Source organism: Sphaeramia orbicularis, chromosome 19 (assembly GCF_902148855.1).
Source record: "Sphaeramia orbicularis chromosome 19, fSphaOr1.1, whole genome shotgun sequence".
In the NCBI taxonomy this organism is placed as follows: domain Eukaryota; kingdom Metazoa; phylum Chordata; class Actinopteri; order Kurtiformes; family Apogonidae; genus Sphaeramia; species Sphaeramia orbicularis.
Window position 1 is genome coordinate 37,209,969 of NC_043975.1, and position 21,424 is coordinate 37,231,392.

A 21,424-nucleotide genomic window follows, 5' to 3' on the forward strand; every position below is an offset into this window, starting at 1 on the left:
TGCAGAAGTCTGGCAGCTTTCACCAGTGAGCACCAACTGAAAAGGGACACAACATTAAGGACCTCTGTTTGCTGTAGTGTAACTGCAGTTTATTATTTTCAGTAGCTGTTTACATACAGTTTATTGAACCCATTACAATCATTTTAGAACAAAACTTTAATATCAGACTTTTAAGGACTGATTTTACGAGAACACAAGCCAAAATCATGTGTCTTCAGGAGTAGTATCTCTGTTATTAAGCAGCATCCACAGCTTATCAGTAAAACTCAGTTTTAATATAATAATTGATCCTGAATTTTTATTCCCTTGTTTCCTAACTTTTGATCTAGTTCCCCAGTACCGACATATATGCACTAATTTGCACTCTATTAATACACCTTTAATACAGAAAATGAAAGTAAAGTGGAATGTGTTCACTGCATGTTGAAGCCTTTAATCTAAGACATGATTAGTGTATAAAATTGATACTGACATTCATGCAGCAGAGATTTTTGTCCATGTTTTGGCCTGATTTTGTCCCTTTGTTTCATAGTGGCAGCCTGAAAAGTGGAAACAGACATAGAACATCTATGACATACAATAAAATTTGTACAATGATATCTTGTCAGTGCAATACAGTTAAGATCAAGTAATAAACAAATGAGTTGAAGTATGAAGATTCATACAATCAAAAGTAATACTATGTTAACAAAAATGACAAATCAATTTATAACAATTGCACTAAAAAGTGAATACTTCTTGCACACAAAATGCTTACTGAATAGGATGCTTTAATAATGCAAAAAGGGAAAACCATTGGGGCAGAACTAAAAATGCACAGAAGTTTTAAGACAAATTATAAAAAAGACAGCAAAAAAAAGACAAAAAAGAATCAATGAATAAACTGAAAGAAAAAGGGTTGCAGGGCTGACTTTGGTAGCTCTGCAAACCCTATGAAAACCAATTACCATCACAGTGGGAGTTTCTCTCAGAGAAAAACATAAGTGTGATGTCAGAGTCAGTTTTTCCCTAAAGATTAAAGCTACCTGTTTGTTAATATAACCTTTGTACACTGCAGAAAAATCAGATCATGGGGATGGACAATCAAAATTTTAAAGTTCTATTAAAAGTCTAAGCTTTTCAATGACATTAATTTTGGATGCTTTTTATCTGTCTGACTCACATTTCCTCTCATTTTGCAAGTGCATATGGGAAAAGACTCAGTGCACCTGGAGGGTTTTAGATGTGTGAATAGATTTTCAGGGCATTGTTAGTGGTTCAGCCCGAGTCTCAAGAAAAGTGCACCTCTTTCTATATGAGAAATAATGCAGGGGTGATCTGGCTTTATCACAGGGCCATCGGCAGCTTCAGCAGTGTTCTGAGAAAACACAAATCTAATGGACAGATGAGTGGTTTTGGAAAGCTAGAGAACCAATGTGTCATCTCAGGATGAAACCCCCCAAACAAAAAGATGTGCTAATGAAATGAACAGGACAGTGCAATAAGTCTGAGACAAACATCCTTTAGCAGATCATTATTACACCTGGGAACAGAGCACGCCAAAGAGAATAAGAGTGTCACATTATATGTCAAATTATCTGTTATATTCTATGCGGCAGTCACTGAAAGGAGTATTTCATTTTCTGCTGTCTTTTTGCCAGTGAATTCACTCTATGGGAGGAGGATGCTGTGAAGCAGAGAATTATGAATTAAAAGCCATTAGCAGAGCATGTGGGCAGGAGACAGGCTTGATAGATTAGGTAAGATAAATAATGGCCTGTATCTTTCAACAGGACTTCATTATTTCCAAAGCTATTACAAGGCATGTTATGAATACATCTGAAGAGCCATCACATGTTTTACCTTTTTTAGTATTTATCCTCTCAGGTGTGATGGCTTTGACGCCACAATAACAAACACTGAAAAACAACCGAAATGCACAACATGACAATTCATTTTCACTGTTCTGAACAGATTATCAGTGTTTAAGTATTGTTATAAAGTCACAAATAAAAATGTACTCTTTCTTCGCCAATGAACATGTCATCTCTCAAGTCAAATACCCATGAAGTTATTGAATTACTGAAATAACAGTGTGCCCTGCTTTCCTCTGATGAATATTAGACATCTATCATCCATTAGTCAATCTCTCCCAGATTTATTAAATGTTGATATTAAAAAATCAGCTCCAAAGACCGCGATCTCTGAGCAATTTCCGACCTTTCGTTCACGTCAAAGAAGTTTATGTAGCCTCAGTGAGCTGGAGGCATTAGAGCATACTGTTATGTGTAAAGGTCTGGTGTCATGACATTTCACCCAGACCCACCTTCATAGTGGAGATAACTGTTGAGGCCCAATGCTCCACAACCGCTGACCTTCGTCTACAGTTAGCTGCCATCTTGTGGCGAAAATAAACGACAGCAAACACTCCCTAGAATAGAATAGAATAGAATAGAATAGAATAGAATAGAATAGAATAGAATAGAATAGAATGCCTTTATTGTCATTATACGTATGTACAGCGAAATTAAAAGAGACCCTTTGGCCCTTTGCTTAATACAACTTGACCAGACAATGCTATTTACAGTGCTTTATACAGCCTCGGTGCAGATTTTATGCAATTCAGAGGTGATCATAGCACAATACATACAATGGGAGACAGCAGCTCTGCATTTATAAAGATTTTGACATGACTCGTGGGCAATGTCATCATGCTCACATAATCACTAAATGAACAATGCAAAGTTAAAATTACATGCTTAATTGGTACCAAGAAAAGAAACCCTCCATAAATAGTGTCTAATTCCAATGTGGCCTTCATTTTTTAACAGATAATAATAGAACCGGGCGAGCCAATAAATGACAAGTTCTTTCGACAGTAATGTTTTAGACTGACTCTGATAGTTTGGGTTTTGGTACAAAACTTTATAATAGATGTTTTAACTCAACGTACTGAACTCAAATTTGACTCTTGCAAGGATGCGCTTCTATACTTCTCGCTTCCACGACGGCACCGCGGCCAGCAAGTTGCGCAGGTATCCGCAATCTTTTCTCTTTTGCTAACAACCGCAAGAGCCAAAAAGACCATCGAAATTGATGGTCTTATATCGACAGAACGTTTGTGTATATCCATCCGCTGGTACTAGAACACGATGTATTGACTGATAAAACCAATTTTCGTATATTTTAACACTGTTAGTGCTGGTTTATATAGTGTGAGTACAGTCAGAAAAAAAAAAATATTTCAATGCATATGCTTTGATGGGTAAAATACTGCGCGCAACACGCGGAAGGATATCACACATCCTTGCTGGCTGCAAGCTCTGAGCACAGCGCGGTGGACATAGAGCGGCGGTTTCCTGTCTGCGGCGTTAGGTGAGTACAAGTTATTTGCCTTTTAATAAACATTAGTGAATTATAATGGTGTTTTCGTGATCCTTTATCAGCGTATAGATTTTATGGATTTTCTTTGTAGAAAAGTACATTTATTCTCCGGGCAATGCTTTCCGCTTAAATTCAGTCAAACGATACTGGATGCGCGAGCGCTTTCTTTCTTTGCGAAAGCTAGCTTATTAGCTAACAGTTGCTAATGTTGTTTTGTTGAAATAAAATGAAACTGGACTTATACATTTTTATTAAATTGATAAACTACTGTTTAAGTGCAGTAATTAATTGAAGGACCCCTCACTTAGATGCTCAGAGGCTAGTCTTAAAGGAAGAAATACGGTATGAGTGTACAAAATGTGCTAGCTGATGCTTCAAAATGACGCAATCATTGTGCGCCGGATAACAATATAGGCATGTTAGTAAATCGGTTACCGGATCACTGGTGGTTTTTTATTCTTAAATGTTGGTTATTTGGTGTAAGAACAACGACTTTTAATGCACATCCTTTCTTATTTTCTACAGAGTGTATGAAATCCCACTGAGAGCTGTGCAGACTGCTGTCTGCCTTATTCCTTACAGCAGCTCCATTTGACTCAGCGACCATGGCATTTGTGCCGGCTCCCAGTCCCACTGTGGTCGACCAGACCACACTTATGAAGAAGTACCTGCAGTTTGTAGCGGCACTCACTGACACCAACACACGTAAGTTACGCCTCGTCATGCTTTGATTTTGTAAAAAGCAACCAGGAAACCAAATGATTTATGCACTGTATACTCCTTATTCATTCTATTTTCTTGGCAAGTATTATAACCATATGTGTTATGAATACGTAATAACACTACTTAAGTCTTTCATTGTTAACTACTGTTATACAATAAATGGATGTTACTACAGTACCCTGCAAATGCCTTAGGTCACCTATTGTTATGGTTTGCACTAAGCATGCAATTTAGTATAAGACTGTTTGTTAAAATAGAACAAAGAAATACAAAATGTTGAGTATTAAAAGAAAGTCATAAGTAAATGGTTTCTCCAGGCAAAAGTCATCACTTTGTGTGACTTCCATCTTCATAACAAAAGGTAGCCAGAACTATACAAAAAAGTTTAGTACATTGAACTGCAAGGAGGGGTCGCGCTACATACTTGCCACTTGTGGGTAGAAACTTTTTTTTTCTGAATAGAACAAATAATGGTTCAGTTTAGGGACTTGTGCTTAGCATGGTGATGTGATGAGAGCGATATGCTTTAGTCCAGTCAAAGGTACATGTGTCTGGGAGAGTGATTGGTGTGTGTGTGTGCCTGTTGCTTCGAATGTGTTTCTTTATGTACCTTTTGATTAGTCTGGACGCTGAAAGTAAAACTGATAAGATCTGAGAATCCCTGCTGAGCTCAATGTGATGGTAAAGAAATATCAAGCTGTGTAATGAACAAGCTTGTTTAACTCCACGATGTCCTTCAACTTCCAGCTGATGAAACTAAGCTGAAGATGATGCAGGAGGTCAGCGAGAACTTTGAGGTAAGTTGGGGAAATGTTGGTGTTGCATAATATAGGGTTTTTTTTTTTTTGTTTTTTTTTTAGTCTCTTATAATGATAGTCCCATCGTTCTCTTATTATTTATTTCTTTTAGTGTGGAATTTAAAACTAGTCAAAAGACATTTAAATGGGACATGGTGTTATGTGTGTTTTTCTTATCTATTTTAGAATGTGACGTCTTCACCTCAGTACTCTACATTCTTGGAGCACATCATCCCTCGTTTTCTCACATTTCTCCAAGATGGAGAGGTTCAGTTCCTTCAAGAAAAACCTACACAGGTATGTAGCAAATTGATCCCCATGAAGCGAAAGATTTGGGCAAAATTTGAGTTTGGCTGAAAAATAACTGAGGTAACCAGCTATGTGACCCTTACTGTCCACCATATCTGTAGTGTTGTCAGCATGTACAATTAGAACATTTTACTAGTTTGTGCTTTCCAAAATATCTAGGAGCAACAGTAATGACTCATCATCAAGATTCACCTAAAAAAAAAAAAAAGTTCTGACATTTTGTCATCAGATTTGTCTCTGTAAATTGATGAATCTGGGTACTAATGGCTTACAGTAATTATGACTGATGCATTTTTTGATTTTAAGTGTTTAAAAAAAAAACGGCAGATTAGCTTAAGAGTTAATTTTTGAACCTGTGTGTGACTCAACAGTTCATAGACCATACATATTACCACACTGATACAAATGGGAAACATTAAGATATCATAGCGATGCTCACACTGCCACCACTGACAAACTCCAAGCATGGTGACATCTGTTTCATTTAAATAAACCTGCATCATATGAACATATAGTATCTGAAAACTGAAAGTGATATCAATGTGATATCAAATGCGGTGCTTGGAAATGGTGAGCATCTGCTAGTGACTAATATCATAGCGGTATATGTGACTGGATGCTTTGCTATAACCCAATTTCTTTTTTCAGCAACTGAGAAAGCTGGTTTTAGAAATAATTCACCGCATCCCAACAAATGAACACCTTCGACCGCACACCAAGAATGTTCTTTCTGTGATGTTCCGCTTTCTGGAGGTACAAGTCCTCTTCTGTTGTAACACTACAGACACTAGTTGTAGTTTTTATCGCAGATGCACGTGCATATAGCTTTGTCTTGTTTTTTTTCTCCCCAGATTGAAAGTGAGGAAAATGTGCTGATATGTCTTCGCATTATTATTGAGCTTCACAAACAGTTTCGCCCTCCAATCTCTCAAGAGGTGAGAATTTTGGTTTTACAGCTGTCATTTTCCCATGATAGTGATATCATGGGAAAATGATATTATTAGCTTATTATTTTCTTGGCTTATTATTTAGTATTTTCTTGGTCTAATTTCAAAAGCTGTCAATGTTTTCTGAGAACTTAGTACAAGGGCTATTATTTAAAATTATATTTTACAATCAAGTTTACCTCATCTTAAATACTCAGCACAGAATTGTTTTGTTGTCAGAACACCAATTAAGTGTTAAGCAGACCAACATTTACAGTTCTCAATTTTTTTTTAAAAGTAAGAAGTAACGAACATGTCCTGAATTGTGGATTTCATATTTTCCCCCATTGCTCCTCACAGATTCATCACTTTCTGGACTTTGTGAAACAGATTTACAAAGACCTTCCAAAAGTAGTGGTAAGTACAGTGTTTTAATACTTTATTGAACTTTTAATTGTGAGAACTGTGAATCTTACCCATCTTATTTTTTTGCTTTTATTTCACATACACCTGCCCCCCAGTCATCAGACTTCATACTTCTATTTAGTTCCTAAATTGACCTTTTTTCCCCATCTGCTTCCATTAGGCTCGGTACTTTGAGAATCCACAAGTGATCGCAGAGAACACAGTTCCCTCTCCAGAGATGGTAGGGATGATCACATCTGTGTTGGTAAAAACTGCGCCTGAAAGGGAAGACAGCGAAACAAGAACGGTAAGCTTACCACAAAGGAATGTCAATTTATATTGCTGTACTGGTCACTTGAGCAATACTCTCTGTAACCACCGGATGGTGGTAGTGCACTTAGTTGGTACACTAACAGAAGAGCCTACTAAGAAAAAAAAACTCACCTAAAAATACATAAAAATGACTTGATGCATAACTGCTGACCGCTGTGTGCTGTAGGAAAGTATGGTTGATATGATAATAAATCTGGGAATCAAAGCTTCAAGTTGGTTACCCAGTTAGGCAGAATGATGTTTTGAGAATTTAATCGAAAGAAAGTCTTTACAGTTCTCAATTAATTTATTTAATAAGGTTCCAGATGTAGCCTGATGTGTAGTTTGTGTAGCATTTACATCATCATGTAGTCATAGTCGATATCATGATGGTTTTGTGTCCATATCTAGCATACCATTATCCCTCGAGGGTCCTTGTCTCTCAAAGTGTTGGCAGAGCTGCCCATCATTGTGGTGCTGATGTATCAGGTGAGTAAACGAATCCTGCACTTTATGCTAGAGGTGGGGATTTCGGGCAGAAAAATAATCTTCCTTCTTTCAATTTTATGCACAATTTATACTTTTTCATCAAGTGTTTTTCAATTGTTTTCTGGCTGCCTGAACTTAAGACAAAGCTTGATAAAAAATAATCTTGTTCTTTACTAAAACTATGTTATATATGAATGGAGAAACACACAGACCGTCAATATATTATGAGAAGCAACAGGGTACATTTTGAATTTTTGTTGAACAAGAAAACTTTGACAAATAATCTGTATTTTATGGTTAAGGCATTATTCATGATTATTATTCAGTATCCTTAACAGTAATATGGTCATGGTTTGAAAACAAGGGAAAGCAATGAAATGCCATTAGTTCTTGCAAAATGGACTGTCTAATTTTTCCTTTAAGTATCCAACTTGCATTCTGTATGAAACCAAATAAACACCACACATTGCATTATTAAAATGTAACCTGTCCTTTCAAACAGTGGAAAAAATGAAATGACTTATTTACATTTTTTAGAAAATTGGAGTCACAGCTTTCTTAGCGTATTTCCTTATGAAAATTGGTAGTTTTGGAATGAATCCCTTCAGCGGCTTTACTAATGTGTATATGTGTGTGTCAAGTTAAGAGATGGCTTTCATTAACTGAAATGCTCTTACTGTTTTGTTCCCTCAGCTTTACAAGCTGAACATTCACAATGTGGTGTCAGAGTTTGTTCCTCTCATCATGAACACCATCATGCTCCAGGTTTCGCCACAGGCCAGGTAAGATGCATCTGTGTTTGTGTGTGTTTATTCATGCATGTTGGCTGTGCAAGTGTGTCTCAGATTAGCTTTTGAATGTGTCTTTACAAATTAAATTCTCACTTTACAGCTTCCAAAACAAGCTTGGGCATGTTTAAGGGAATTGATTCCTCCTCCCCCTGATGGTGTTGCACTGCACTTTGTTTGCCTACACCCAAGTTAAATCCATTTGGCAAAGTTAAAATTGTAGAAATTGGCTTAGCAGGAGGTGAAACCTCTCAGGGTAGGAAGAGTGTGTGTTAAGCATTTGGAACAACAAGAAAATGGAATAGAGTTAATTTAGAACAAAAATATGTCGGCATTCTCTGCCAGGTATGGGGAGAGTTTCTTCATCACGCGCAGAAACAGCTGCGAATCAAAAAAACAAATCACCCATGTAGAATTGACTCCCATATGTAGACCCACAATTTTAGCCTCTAATTGCCTCCTACTGCAGGTATGCAGCATCATTAATGTCTTACTCAATGGCTTTTCTATGTTAATTGTGCTGCTTCAATTCCAGGCAGCACAAGCTGTATAACAAGGAGCTGTATGCAGACTTCATCGCTGCACAGATCAAAACTCTGTCATTTCTAGCCTACATCATCCGAATCTACCAGGTACAGTACATCTGTTTGGTGGCTGACAGTGGCATCAGGTTCCACAGTAAATGAATAGTTATGTTCCATTAAGTGAAACAGCTTTGTCTTTTAGTTTAAGCTTAGCTACCTCTATCTGTGTAACATATAGTTTCTGACATTTTAGTGTATATTCTGTATACTAACATATGTCTTATTGTGTTTTAATGTCATGGTAGGCTTAATTTAAATTCTCGGGAAACATTCTTAATAAAAACGTAGATTTGTAACACTTTGTTTCTGAAACATATGTTCGAGGTCACTGTGTGTTTGTGCAGACATTATTAAGCAGGACAGTAGAAATCTGCTCTGTTTAGAGAGTTCACAACCACCTTATGAATTTTATCATTATGGCTTTTTACATGATATTATTTGCACTGTTACAGTCTACCATACTTCAGAAAAAGCACATAACATTAAAATTATAGATATAGAAGAAGAAAAGCCCAGTATAAACATGTTGAAAGCAGCTTGTTCAGAAAATGCTTGCATTTTAATTTACTCACTTTATATGTGTGTCTTTTAGGATCTGGTTGGGAAGTACTCTCAGCAGATGGTAAAGGGCATGCTGCAGCTGCTGTCCAACTGCCCCTCTGAGACCGCACACCTTCGCAAAGAACTGCTTATTGCAGCCAAGCACATCCTCACAACTGACCTACGCAGCCGTATGTAACACATACCAACGCACACACATAAATGAAGTGGTTCAGAATTATGAGCAAAGCTGTGTGAATGCATCTTTAATGCACATTAGTCTTTCTATTGACTTTTTTTTTGTCCTCTGAGTGAAAGCTGAAAAATACGACTAATTGTTCTTCAGTGTATTCTTCCGGGTCAAAACATCAGCAGACTAGATTAACTTGCCAAGTCATACTTTTTTCGCAGTTCTCACTTCCAAAATAACATTGTTATTAACTGTCAAACTGAATGTGTAGAAGCTCATTTCGATTTGGTGACAGAGTGGTGATAAGTGAGTCTGAATGAAATGGAATAAAAGCTCAGCCATCCATCACCGAAAACTTGTGCCTGCAGTGCACATGTAGGATGATTTTCTGCGTTATCTTGAGTTACTTTGGCTTTAGTGACTCAAACCATTCTCAGGTCATTTACCGAAAGAGCTTCTACGTTGTGGAAAAAAATCGTCTAACCACAACTAATTGTTTGGGAGATATTTATTTTGTACCTGCCAAAATAGATGAAGAAACAGCTCTGCAGTTACTGCATTTGATAAAACTGATATTATGACTTCATGCTTAGTTATATTTTTTTAAGGATCATCTATGATTCTCTGTAAGAATGTCTTCCTATTGGACCATTGGTCTGCCCCATTACATTTACAATCTAACATAAGGAACACCTTAACAGACTGTCCAAAAGATTGACACATATAGTCAGGATCTGAAAAATTACTTAAGAGAATTTTTTAAAAATTTGGCATAAATCATCTCCACTGATTAGATTACCTAATAATAGATGTTTATGGTCAAAGGTCGATGTCGCTAATATAAAAACAACAAAGGATGGTAAACTGGTTTTGATGCAGTATTTGTCAGTGCATCTGATTGAACTTATGGGACTCATTCCATTATTTCTAGATGCCATGTGTTTTCATATTTGTAATGCATGTCCTCAACAACCTTTTGGCTCAGTAATACACCTGGAGTCACACCATTCAAGTGATCCTTTGATTGTGTTTCAGAGTTTATTCCTTGTATGGACAAACTTTTTGATGAATCCATCCTGATTGGTTCTGGCTACACTGCTCGAGAGACTCTTAGGTGAGTGTGTGTGCATGTGTGTACCATCATTTGATCTCTTTGGTGTCAGAACCCTCTCTCTCTTGGTGGTTGATTGCTCAGCCAGGTGCATGTAAAATGTCCTAGCATATTAATCAGACTTTCGATGGTGCTGAAATTCTCAAGGAAGCTGAGTGCAACACTGCAGCACAGATCACTGTCAACTTGTCATGTACACCTGCATCTCCAGAGGGCAGGCTACCTCCTACAAGCCCGCCCTTAGGTTGATTTCAGTACCTCCTTGACCCCCCAGTTGCCAGACTAGCTCACCTCATCAACAAAATAGCTGTCATTTCACATTAGTACCATTATGGAAACAAAGCGGTTCAATAAGACCTGGCAGGACTATCAGTGTCATTCATTAGAACTCCGTCTTTTTTCCCTTCCTTCGTACGCCTGTTTTAGTTGCATCCTATATCTGATTTCCATTCCAAGTCTTCTGCTCTACTGATTACCAGGTTTTTTTTTTTCTCCCAGAAAATGTCAGATGGTTGGAACATAGCCTTTTCAGTATTCACTACATCCAAGTCAAGAAGTATGGCTATTATTTAACTTCAAATGTCACAGTTACTGTGTCTTTTTTTTCCCCTTCAGACCCCTGGCCTACAGCACACTAGCAGATCTGGTGCACCATGTTCGTCAGAACCTGCCCCTGACAGATTTATCTCTAGCTGTGCAGCTCTTCGCCAAGAACATTGATGACGAATCACTTCCCAGTAACATCCAGACCATGTCCTGCAAGCTGTTACTCAACCTGGTTGACTGCATCCGCTCAAAGTCAGAGCAGGAGAACGGCAATGGACGGGACATTCTAATGAGGATGCTTGAGGTAAGCAGCATAGTAATAGTATCTCTTCAGCAAAGAAGACTTGACATTTTTAGCTCTCTGGCCAATAGGCCATGAGGTATTGTGAAGGTGCTGTGTCCAGTGGCGTCTTTTTTTTAGCCATTTCTTCTGATGAAACTACTGGTTGGGTTCATTTCAAATTTTATATGTAGCTTCCTTTGGACAATGTCTACAAAGACTGTTCACAGTTTTGAGAAATTTAGATTTTTGCATTTTTGACAAATTTTTAAATGTTAATAATTTGCCTTTACTTATAATGGTGCATATTTTGATGGTTTATAACACGGAAATGGTTAGCGATATCAATATAGTTTCTATTAAGCACTGATAGGAAGTCATATGTGGACTTTCATTTGGGTCCATAACCTTTGACCATGAATGGTCAAACTCGAGGTCATCAGTGTCTAGATTTCAGCAATCTTCTTCTCTGAAACTACTGGTCGGATTCATTTCAAGTCTATATGTAGCTTCCTTTAGACAATGTCTACAAAGGTTCACAGTTTGGAGAAATTTAGATTTTTGCATTTTTGACGAATTCTTAAATATTAAAAGTTTGCTTTTACTTATAATGGGCCATATTTTGATGGCTTATAAAATGGGAATGGTTAGAGATAATAATGTAGTTACTATTGAGCATTGATAGGAAGTCATAAATGGACTTTCATTTAATTAGTTGAGTTATCCTCTGGTGAAAGTACCACCCACTTCTGTTGGGAGATTGATCTCCTGCATCAAGACCACAGGACTCTTAACATAGCGGTAGAACTTGATAACCTCGCACGTTCAAGTTGTTATTGATTCTTGATAGAACATGCTGGTGAGATACAGGGCCATTGGTCCTATTTCATAGGCACGTGTGAATCATGTTTATGTAATTTTATCTGTCTATTCTTTTTTTAAATCAGGTGTTCGTGCTGAAGTTTCATACCATTGCACGATACCAGCTTGTCTCAATTTTCAAAAAGTGCAAACCTCAGTCAGAGATGGGTGTGGTTGACCCTGGAGCGTTGCCTGGAGTACCAGCCACGCCTACTCCATCCACCACCCCTGCCATACCACCTCCTGCTCCTCCTACACCTGTTGCTGCCACACCTGCACCTCCTGCAACTCCTTTTGATCGACCTGGTGAGAAGGAGGACAAGCAAACATTCCAAGTGTCGGACTGCCGCAGCTTGGTCAAGACTTTAGTGTGTGGTGTGAAGACAATAACATGGGGCATCACCTCTTGTAAAGCTCCTGGAGGTGAGAGGAAACACAGAACAACAAAGCATTATTTTTTGTTGGGCGCTGGCGCTTAAAGGGCATAATAGCACCTGTGTGGTTACAGGGATATTAAACACACACACAACATACTACATGTCAGGTAAAAAAAAATGTGTATGTGTAAATCGCATACTTTGCAACTTACAACCTTTTTTGTTTTAACCAACCAGAGGTCCAGTATGTTCCTAACAAGCAGCTCCAGCCAAAGGAGACACAAATCTACATTAAGCTGGTAAAATATGCCATGCAAGCCTTGGACATCTATCAGGTATGATTTTTGGATCTGGTTACTTTTATGTTTGTGCAGTTTGTTCAAAATATAATAATTTATAGTAATAATTAAAATTTTAAAATAAATAAAACTAATTTCATATGTATATAAATACCATGATGGCTACTTTTAATTGATAAAAACCATTCAATAATCTTGTCTTTTTTTCTGTAACCTGTGGTTCTGATAACACCCTGATGTATCAGGTCCCTTATATCTCTCCTGATCAGGTACAGGTTGCCAATAACCAGCAGACGTACATCAGAGTGGCCAATTGCCAGACTGTACGCATGAAAGAGGAGAAAGAGGTTCTGGAGCACTTCGCTGGGGTCTTTACAATGATGAATCCCCTCACATTTAAGGAAATTTTTCAAACTACTGTGCCGTACATGGTGGAGAGGATCTCTAAGAACTATGCACTGCAGGTAAACATCAGAAAAACAATTTTTTTTTAGTTCTGCTAATCATGAGTAAGGGGTGATATTTTATCATACAGTGATTTAATTTTATTTAGATGTTTCAGTCCGTCACTTGTGCTCAAATTAAATTTATTGTTCTGTCTCTCAGATTGTGGCAAACTCTTTCTTGGCCAACCTGACAACTTCTGCCCTGTTTGCTACAATCTTGGTGGAGTATCTTTTGGAGAGACTGCCAGAGATGGGCTCCAATGTTGAGCTGTCAAACCTCTACCTCAAACTCTTCAAGCTGGTTTTTGGATCAGTATCACTGTTTGCTGCTGAGAATGAGCAGATGCTTAAGGTATGTCTGCAAAATGTAAAACCTGGTTAGAATGTTTTTGGAAGTGTATTTCTTTTTGTTTGTTTGTTCCTCGTAAGTAATATGTTTTTTTTTCTTTTTTTTTTTTTTTCTTTTGGTCAGCCACACCTCCACAAAATAGTGAACAGTTCCATGGAGTTGGCCCAGTCAGCTAAGGAACCCTACAACTACTTCCTGCTCCTCCGGGCTCTGTTCCGTTCCATTGGTGGAGGCAGCCATGATCTGCTCTACCAGGAGTTCCTACCTCTTCTACCGAATCTGCTGCAAGGTAAGGCTTTCTGTGTGTTAAAGGTGGGGTAGGAGATTCTGGAAAAAACAGTTCGAGCAAGCTACATTTTGAAAATACACAATTCAAAAGTCCAAACCCCTTTCTTCAGAACCCCCGCCCCCCCCCAAGCCACACCTCCAGAGTACCGGAATGCACAATGCTTGTTCCCAAGGGTTCACAAGCCCTGAGCAGCATCAATTTGCCTGCAATATAGTAAACTAGAAAAGCACTCGGAGAGTGCAGACCTCCGCCAAGGCCAATCAGTGCCCACCCCCCGATCAAATTTAATCATTTGTTCCTTGTGCCAGTATCAACATTTCCTGAAATTTTCATCCAAACCCGTCCATAACTTTTTGAGTTATCTTTCACACGGACAGACAGACAGAAAGACAAACCAATGCCGGCAAAAACATAACCTCCTTGGCGGAGGTAAAAATGCTCCAGAAAAACATCTCCTACCCTACTTTTAATGAATGAATTGTATTTGACAAGAGTGAAGCAGTATTTTTTTTTTTTATCTCAGCCTGGCTTTATTCTTGCCTAATTTGCAGTCTTCCTTGTTCATACCATTAGGTCTGAACATGCTGCAAAGTGGCCTTCACAAGCAGCATATGAAGGACCTTTTTGTGGAGCTGTGCCTGACAGTACCAGTTCGTCTAAGCTCTTTGCTGCCCTACTTACCCATGCTAATGGACCCACTGGTATCTGCACTCAACGGCTCCCAGACTTTGGTCAGTCAAGGCCTTCGCACCCTAGAGCTGTGTGTGGATAACTTGCAGCCTGACTTTCTGTATGACCACATTCAGCCTGTCAGAGCAGAACTCATGCAGGTGAGAGGGTTGTTCTCATGGCACATTACTGCACAACTCAATGCAGTTTGTATCAAGCTGTTTTACTTCACAGAAGAATATTTGTGGTTCTGTCATAGTCCTCATTAAAGTAATATTTCTGCCCTCTAGTGGTCACATTATTAGGGTTTCCTGATATCTCAAAAAACTTGAAAGCTAATAACTATTAGGAAAGGTCTTAAAATTGGATGGAAAATGGTGCTCAAAATGAACCTGAAATCTGTTACATCACAAAAACAGTCAAATGAGGAACTTTGGGAATAAAGGCATTAAAGTAACACAAGATATCAGAAAAACATAAAGCCTCTGTTAAAGTCACCAGCAAATGCCTGGCATCACCCCATATTTCATATCAGGAGCATCATCAAAGTCCTGCACCATCGTGACAGGACATGAGATGGATCTTAATTTGCTCAATGGTCTTATATTTAGCTTGTTTTGAACTCTAGAGACTCTGAATATTTGCAGTTTACACACTATTATTACTGAATAACCTGCAGGGACTTATCACCACTTTAACAGATAGGTTCATGCTTCTGATATACAGTCATGAAATATGAATTCTTGTTGTTTTTTAGTCTGTATAACGCTGAAGCTTTTTGTTCTTTTTGTTGTGTTTTGCCCCAGGCCTTGTGGCGCACCCTCCGTAATCCAGCTGAGAGCATCTCCCATGTTGCTTACCGGGTCTTGGGAAAGTTTGGTGGCAGTAACCGGAAGATGCTGAAGGAGTCTCAGAGGCTGCATTACGTGGTGACTGAGGTCCAGGGTCCCAGCATCAAGGCAGAATTCACTGACTGCAAGGCGTCCATTCAGCTACCCATGGAGAAGGTAAGACTGTTTTGCTGTCATGTCTAGTGGCTGCTTCCTTTATTTTAACAGCAGAATTTTTGAATGGGAAATTTTGGGAAGATTTTGGCGTTTGGAACACTGCCTGAAAGTAGTTTACAGACCATCCCCTTTTACCCTTTTATTTTAGTTTCAAAAGGAAAGAATCAAACTTAAAAAAGAGCTTTTATAATCCTCATTATTGTTCTCCACTGTGAGCTATATATCCTTGTCAGGGATTTGTGTGTGTGAGAGAGAAAGTGAGTGAGAAGATGTGTGTGTCCTCCAGGTAATTAAATTCATCTCCTGTTTCTCCTCCTCATCCCCAGTCAGTAATCATCAATCTAGTGTGTGCAACCATGACGGCATTATTTACTCTCACTAATGGCCGCTTCTTCTTTGTGCCTATCTGTCTGTTTGCCATCATCATGGTCCCAGGCAACACTCACACACTCTTACACACCCACACACTAAAGGCTGAAGGCATGAATCTCTAGCAAGCTTAGGATGCAGCCATATGGAAACCGTTACAGTGCTGTAAGGTAGACAGATCAAATAACAATGGTGAGAATAACTTGAATCTCCTCAAGGTTCAAGCACAGAATGAAACAAAACATTCACATGGGATTTGAGCTGTTTATCTGGTACTTTTCTGCTTCTTTTATCAAGTCGTTTTTACCACTTTAATCTTTGTTTTTAGCCATTTCAGAAATATTTTCCAGGATCTCTGTGTTCTTAAAAGACTTAAGTAGAAAGCTGCATTTCCCAGAACTGGGGAGTTGGAGAACTGCATTTGTCAGAGGTCCATCCATGACAGGAATAACCTGATATCTTAATATTCTGACAGATCTACAATTCAATTATGTTGTGCCCTCATCTCTCCTCATCCTCTTGTCTGTTCTTTCAGACTCATCTTCTCCCCTCTGTTCTGAGTGGCATTAATTAGTTCATTTTCTCCTTTTTAAGTGCCTGGCTGCCCTGGCATGTCAACCCATAATGTAGAAATTATAATGACCTTTGTACGGCCAGATGGCGCTCTGTGTTTCCTGCAAATTAACCACATACTGCCTCATATTGGAATTTCAGTCAAATACAAGCAGTTTAAGAAAACTGACATATTACAACATTGAACTTTGTCATATCAGGATGAATGGCAGTTGTCTATGAACATGTTGATGTATTTGAAGTAAGACTGGTGTGTTTTATTCTTTTCAAGGCAATAGAGACGGCTCTGGACTGTTTGAAGAGTGCCAATACAGAGCCCTATTACAGACGCCAGGCTTGGGAGGTCATTAAGTGTTTCCTGGTGGCCATGACCAGTCTGGATGACAACAAACATGCTCTGTACCAGCTGTTGTCTCATCCAAAGTAAGTCCTGCTTTGTGTTTTAGCTGTAGCCTATGTGCTAATATTGTGATCGAATGGGATTTGTTATTTACAGTTAAATGATTTCAGTTGTGTTCTACTATGTAGCTGGAAGGGCACTGGAAGGTGCAGACCCACAGACAGGTTAATTGACCACTTTTCATCTTATCTCACGATATTGTTAAACCACAAGCCAACAAATAATTTTGACCCATGTTTACCTACTTTTTGGTAGTTGGTGCCACTGTTTTGTTGATCTAGCTTCTGACTGTTACTGTTCTATGCTATATGTTGACTTGGTTCAATCACTTTTTATGAATCTGCCCTGTAATTTAGGGAGTTTGTCCTTGTGCCTTGTCCTAAACCTTCATAAAGTTTAATTAAAATCAATTGAAGGCTTTATGCTACAGTGTTAACCAACAGACAGGCAGAGTGGTAGTCATATAGCTTATGTGGTGGATAATAAATGTGTTGAACTGGTGTGGTATTTCTTCTCTCATCTCCCCTCCACCTCTAACACCTGTTCACACACTCTGTTCTCACTTTGCGTCTTCATCTCTGTCCCCTCCACACATTGCCTTATCAATTCCATCTCAAGAGCAAGAGTTGTTAATTACCCCCCCCCCACCCCCCCCGCCCCCACCCTCTGGCTGGCCTCGCTGTGAGTTGGAGACACATACATGAATAGACAAACAGGAAGGGGGGGTTACTTGTTGGGGGGCTAGTCACATTATTGTTACTGATCCCCGGGCAGGAGCTAATTGACTTTCCCCTGTCTGTGTATGCTATACCATGCCCCTTACACTTTCAAATCATTATGCACCAACACACACACACACACACATACACCCAAGTCTATTTGTGCACGTGTCTGTGGGGATAATGAAGTGTGTCAGTTATGATCAAGGGGGCTGCACCGCCTGCCGCCTTCTCTTGTCAGATGTCTCGATTTGCAGTGTCATTTCTCACTTGAAAGGTTTTCTCACTCTTCCTTCTTTTATCCCCTTACCACCATCCCCCTTTGCCTCACTATTTGGTCATTGTAAATATAGCCTTTCAGTTAAAAAGAAGAAAAGACACCTAGAGCAATTCTTTAAATGCCAAGTGGGGAGAACGGAGTGGTGTTGGAGTGGCAGGCCCCTGAATCAGTGAAGGCCAATTGATCTGACATTCTGTCAACCATCCAACACCCTCACCCCACCACACACACTTTCTTCACCCCCCACGCTGCTGTATTTGCTCTCTCCCTGGCCTTCTGTGCTAGCCCCCCTCCCCCACATCTTCTCTCTCCTCCAAAGAGCAGTCTTTTAAATGGCAATAATGAAATGAAGCGATCCATCAGGTCTGCCCCTGGCATGTGGCATTATAAAACACAAGCTCAAGCATGGAGAAAACAGCTGCTCAATCACACCATGGCCCAGTTGCCATCAGCTGCAGTAAATAACAAAAATACCAACAGGGGACAAAGAGGGAGGCAAAGGAATAGAAAGGCTAAATGAAGTAAGAAGAGTGAGAATAAATGACAAAGGGTATCAAAAGTACAGGCAGGGGGACTGCATTTCACTTGTACTTCAGTGCCGCCACAGCAAAATGTTAATATGTTGTCCTTGTTAATGTGTCAGTGTCAAATTCACTGTGTGCTTTTCCTTCCCATCAGTTTCACTGAGAAGTGGATCCCCAATGTCATCATCTCTCACCGCTACAAAGCACAAGACACGCCTGCCCGCAGGACTTTTGAACAGGCCCTGACTGGGGCATTCATGTCAGCAGTGATAAAGGACCTGAGACCCAGTGCGCTGCCCTTTGTAGCCAGTTTGATACGCCATTATACGATGGTGGCTGTGGCTCAGCAGTGTGGTGAGGGACTGGTGCCCCTTGTACTCTCTACATCTAATATTAGCTTTATGGGTTACCCTGAAATTAGCCATTTATTATATTCTGCACTGATACTGTAAATGTTCAAGCTACAATCTGCTATTGATACGTTGATATTACTACAATATACATTACATATACATTATACACTTAAAGATACCAGTGTCTTTTTTTTTTTAGAGGTTTCCTCATTGTTTTACTTTTTTTTTTTTCCCCCCCACCATCCCAGGTCCGTTCTTGCTGCCATGCTACCAGCTGGGCAGCCAGCCCAGCACAGCCATGTTCCACAGTGAGGAGAATGGCTCAAAGGGCATGGATCCACTGGTTCTTATTGATGCCATTGCCATCTGTATGGCCTATGAGGAGAAGGAGCTGTGCAAGATTGGAGAAGTGGCGCTAGCTGTCATTTTTGATGTGGCCAGCATAATCCTTGGCTCCAAAGAGAGGGTCAGTAACTGAGAGAAAATGATTGTTTACTTTTCTCTTCAAAGATAGACATTTAGAACAATAGCAATTGATCCTTGCATTCAGGTGCTTGCTTCACATATTGTAGTTTGATGTCAAAACATCAGAGGAAAATGGGCAACTGATCAGATTCAGCTTTTTAAAAAAAATGATAAAGTCATGATGAGTCATGTGTTTTTTTCCCTATGTATCAGTTCTATTTTAACCTGTATTCAAACTGTGAACATTCTGATTGAATAATCATTATGGTGTTTGTCTTCCAACCAAAGGCTTGCCAGCTGCCCTTGTTCTCTTATATTGTGGAGCGTCTGTGTGCCTGCTGCTATGAGCAGGCCTGGTATGCCAAGCTTGGTGGCGTCGTATCCATTAAATTCCTGATGGAGAGACTGCCTCTGATCTGGGTGTTGCAGAACCAGCTCACCTTCCTCAAAGCCCTCCTCTTTGTCATGATGGACCTCACAGGAGAGGTAAGGAGAAATTGCTGGTTCGTTCAATTTGAAGTGCAAGGATTTAACTGCTTCTTTCTGACTTTGTTGTGCATTTATTTTTGAGCGTTGCAGTGTATCAGTCCTCTCACTCCTATGTCATTGGACTGACTCACTGATTTGCACACAGGTGTCAAATGGAGCAGTAGCCATGGCTAAGACCACCCTGGAGCAGCTGCTGGTGCGCTGTGCTACTCCGTTGAAAGATGAAGAAAAGACTGAGGAGCTACTAGCTGCACAGGATAAATCATTTCACATGGTGACTCATGATCTGGTCCGAGAGGTCACGTCCCCCAACTCAACTGTTAGAAAGCAGGCCATGCACTCCCTGCAAGTGTTAGCTCAGGTCACTGGCAAGAGTGTGACCGTCATCATGGAACCACACAAAGAGGTAAAAACCAAGGACTCCTGCGTTTTTATTAATTGTATATTGTCATTTAATTCTGTGGCAGACAAAACTTATTTAACATAATTAGCATTTATATTAGCCTAAACATGGTAACAAAACAGTAATTTCTTCATAATTTGGGAGATTGATCATTCCTGAGAGTCCTTTGATTTTTAAGACAGATTAAATTACATATTTTACGGTCAGTTAAGTTGATTGTGCATGGGTTATGTGTGTTCCCAGGTTTTGCAAGATATGGTTCCCCCCAAAAAGCATTTACTCCGCCACCAACCTGCAAACGCCCAAATTGGTCTCATGGAGGGCAACACCTTTTGCACCACCCTACAGCCACGTCTCTTCACAATGGACCTTAACGTCATGGAGCACAAGGTCTTCTACACAGAGGTATGTGAATTATTATTAATATTATTATTATTATTGTTTATAATTTTTTTGCACACATTTGGTGGGTCAGTCAGGTGCAGATGTACTCAAACTTGCCTTTGAGTGCCGTAATGATTAACCTGTAATGTTTATGTTTTTTCTCTGTTCAGCTGTTGAATCTATGTGAGGCAGAGGATGCTGCTCTGATGAAGCTTCCCTGCTATAAAAGCCTTCCGTCCCTGGTTCCTCTCCGTATTGCTGCTCTCAGTGAGTTGGACCTGCTGAATTTGATAATAGACAGAGACAGACTTTATTTGTCATTCCAGATTTAAATCAAAAATGAAATTTTGATCCAATTGGCTCAGGAGGCGCCAGTAATAAATAAAACGGGCACTATATATGCAGGATAGAATAAATACTGTATGTATATAAAAAATTATGTGAGGTACAAAAAACTATGGTTCTCTGAAAAAAAACTATTTTCAGTAGTGAATATAGATAATGCTTATTAAGTGAAGTGAAAATGTCCTCTTGTGCTTAATACTCCTCATTGTTGGCTTCTTCTATTTGTGTTCAAATTGATTTTGATAAGTTGTCATTCTTCAGTGTTATTGACATCCTTTCTCCTGGTTAGATGCCTTGGCTGCTTGCAATTATCTGCCACAGTCCAGAGAGAAGATCATTGCAGCCCTGTTCAAAGCCCTCAACTCCACCAACAATGAATTGCAGGAAGCTGGAGAGGCATGCATGAGAAAGGTGAGTGAAACACCTGTTGTCCTCTGGATCTCTTCTCTTTTTCACTCAA

At 39.4% G+C, this 21,424-nt stretch overlaps 1 protein-coding gene across 4 annotated transcripts in view; it reads left to right on the forward strand.

Annotated features, from left to right (window-relative positions):
* The first annotated feature begins 3,288 nt into the window (after window positions 1-3,288).
* trrap (transformation/transcription domain-associated protein) overlaps window positions 3,289-21,424 on the forward strand; it is an 86,205-nt gene continuing 68,069 nt past the window's right edge. For 2 of the 4 annotated variants that reach the window (XM_030163383.1, XM_030163384.1), the window contains exons 1-29: window positions 3,289-3,354; window positions 3,889-4,068; window positions 4,834-4,883; window positions 5,070-5,180; window positions 5,841-5,945; window positions 6,044-6,127; window positions 6,479-6,535; window positions 6,705-6,830; window positions 7,247-7,324; window positions 8,018-8,106; window positions 8,648-8,744; window positions 9,289-9,427; window positions 10,462-10,540; window positions 11,153-11,387; window positions 12,311-12,647; window positions 12,839-12,936; window positions 13,146-13,364; window positions 13,507-13,698; window positions 13,819-13,984; window positions 14,558-14,814; window positions 15,460-15,660; window positions 16,874-17,025; window positions 18,680-18,879; window positions 19,127-19,344; window positions 19,632-19,829; window positions 19,978-20,238; window positions 20,479-20,640; window positions 20,790-20,886; window positions 21,254-21,375. In XM_030163383.1, the coding sequence (XP_030019243.1) occupies window positions 3,969-4,068; window positions 4,834-4,883; window positions 5,070-5,180; window positions 5,841-5,945; window positions 6,044-6,127; window positions 6,479-6,535; window positions 6,705-6,830; window positions 7,247-7,324; window positions 8,018-8,106; window positions 8,648-8,744; window positions 9,289-9,427; window positions 10,462-10,540; window positions 11,153-11,387; window positions 12,311-12,647; window positions 12,839-12,936; window positions 13,146-13,364; window positions 13,507-13,698; window positions 13,819-13,984; window positions 14,558-14,814; window positions 15,460-15,660; window positions 16,874-17,025; window positions 18,680-18,879; window positions 19,127-19,344; window positions 19,632-19,829; window positions 19,978-20,238; window positions 20,479-20,640; window positions 20,790-20,886; window positions 21,254-21,375 (4,230 nt within the window). In that variant the 5' untranslated portion in view covers window positions 3,289-3,354; window positions 3,889-3,968. Of the gene's footprint in view, window positions 3,355-3,888; window positions 4,069-4,833; window positions 4,884-5,069; window positions 5,181-5,840; window positions 5,946-6,043; window positions 6,128-6,478; window positions 6,536-6,704; window positions 6,831-7,246; window positions 7,325-8,017; window positions 8,107-8,647; window positions 8,745-9,288; window positions 9,428-10,461; window positions 10,541-11,152; window positions 11,388-12,310; window positions 12,648-12,838; window positions 12,937-13,145; window positions 13,365-13,506; window positions 13,699-13,818; window positions 13,985-14,557; window positions 14,815-15,459; window positions 15,661-16,873; window positions 17,026-18,679; window positions 18,880-19,126; window positions 19,345-19,631; window positions 19,830-19,977; window positions 20,239-20,478; window positions 20,641-20,789; window positions 20,887-21,253; window positions 21,376-21,424 lie in introns of those variants that run through there. The other 2 variants (XM_030163385.1, XM_030163386.1) reach the window with 1 other exon arrangement.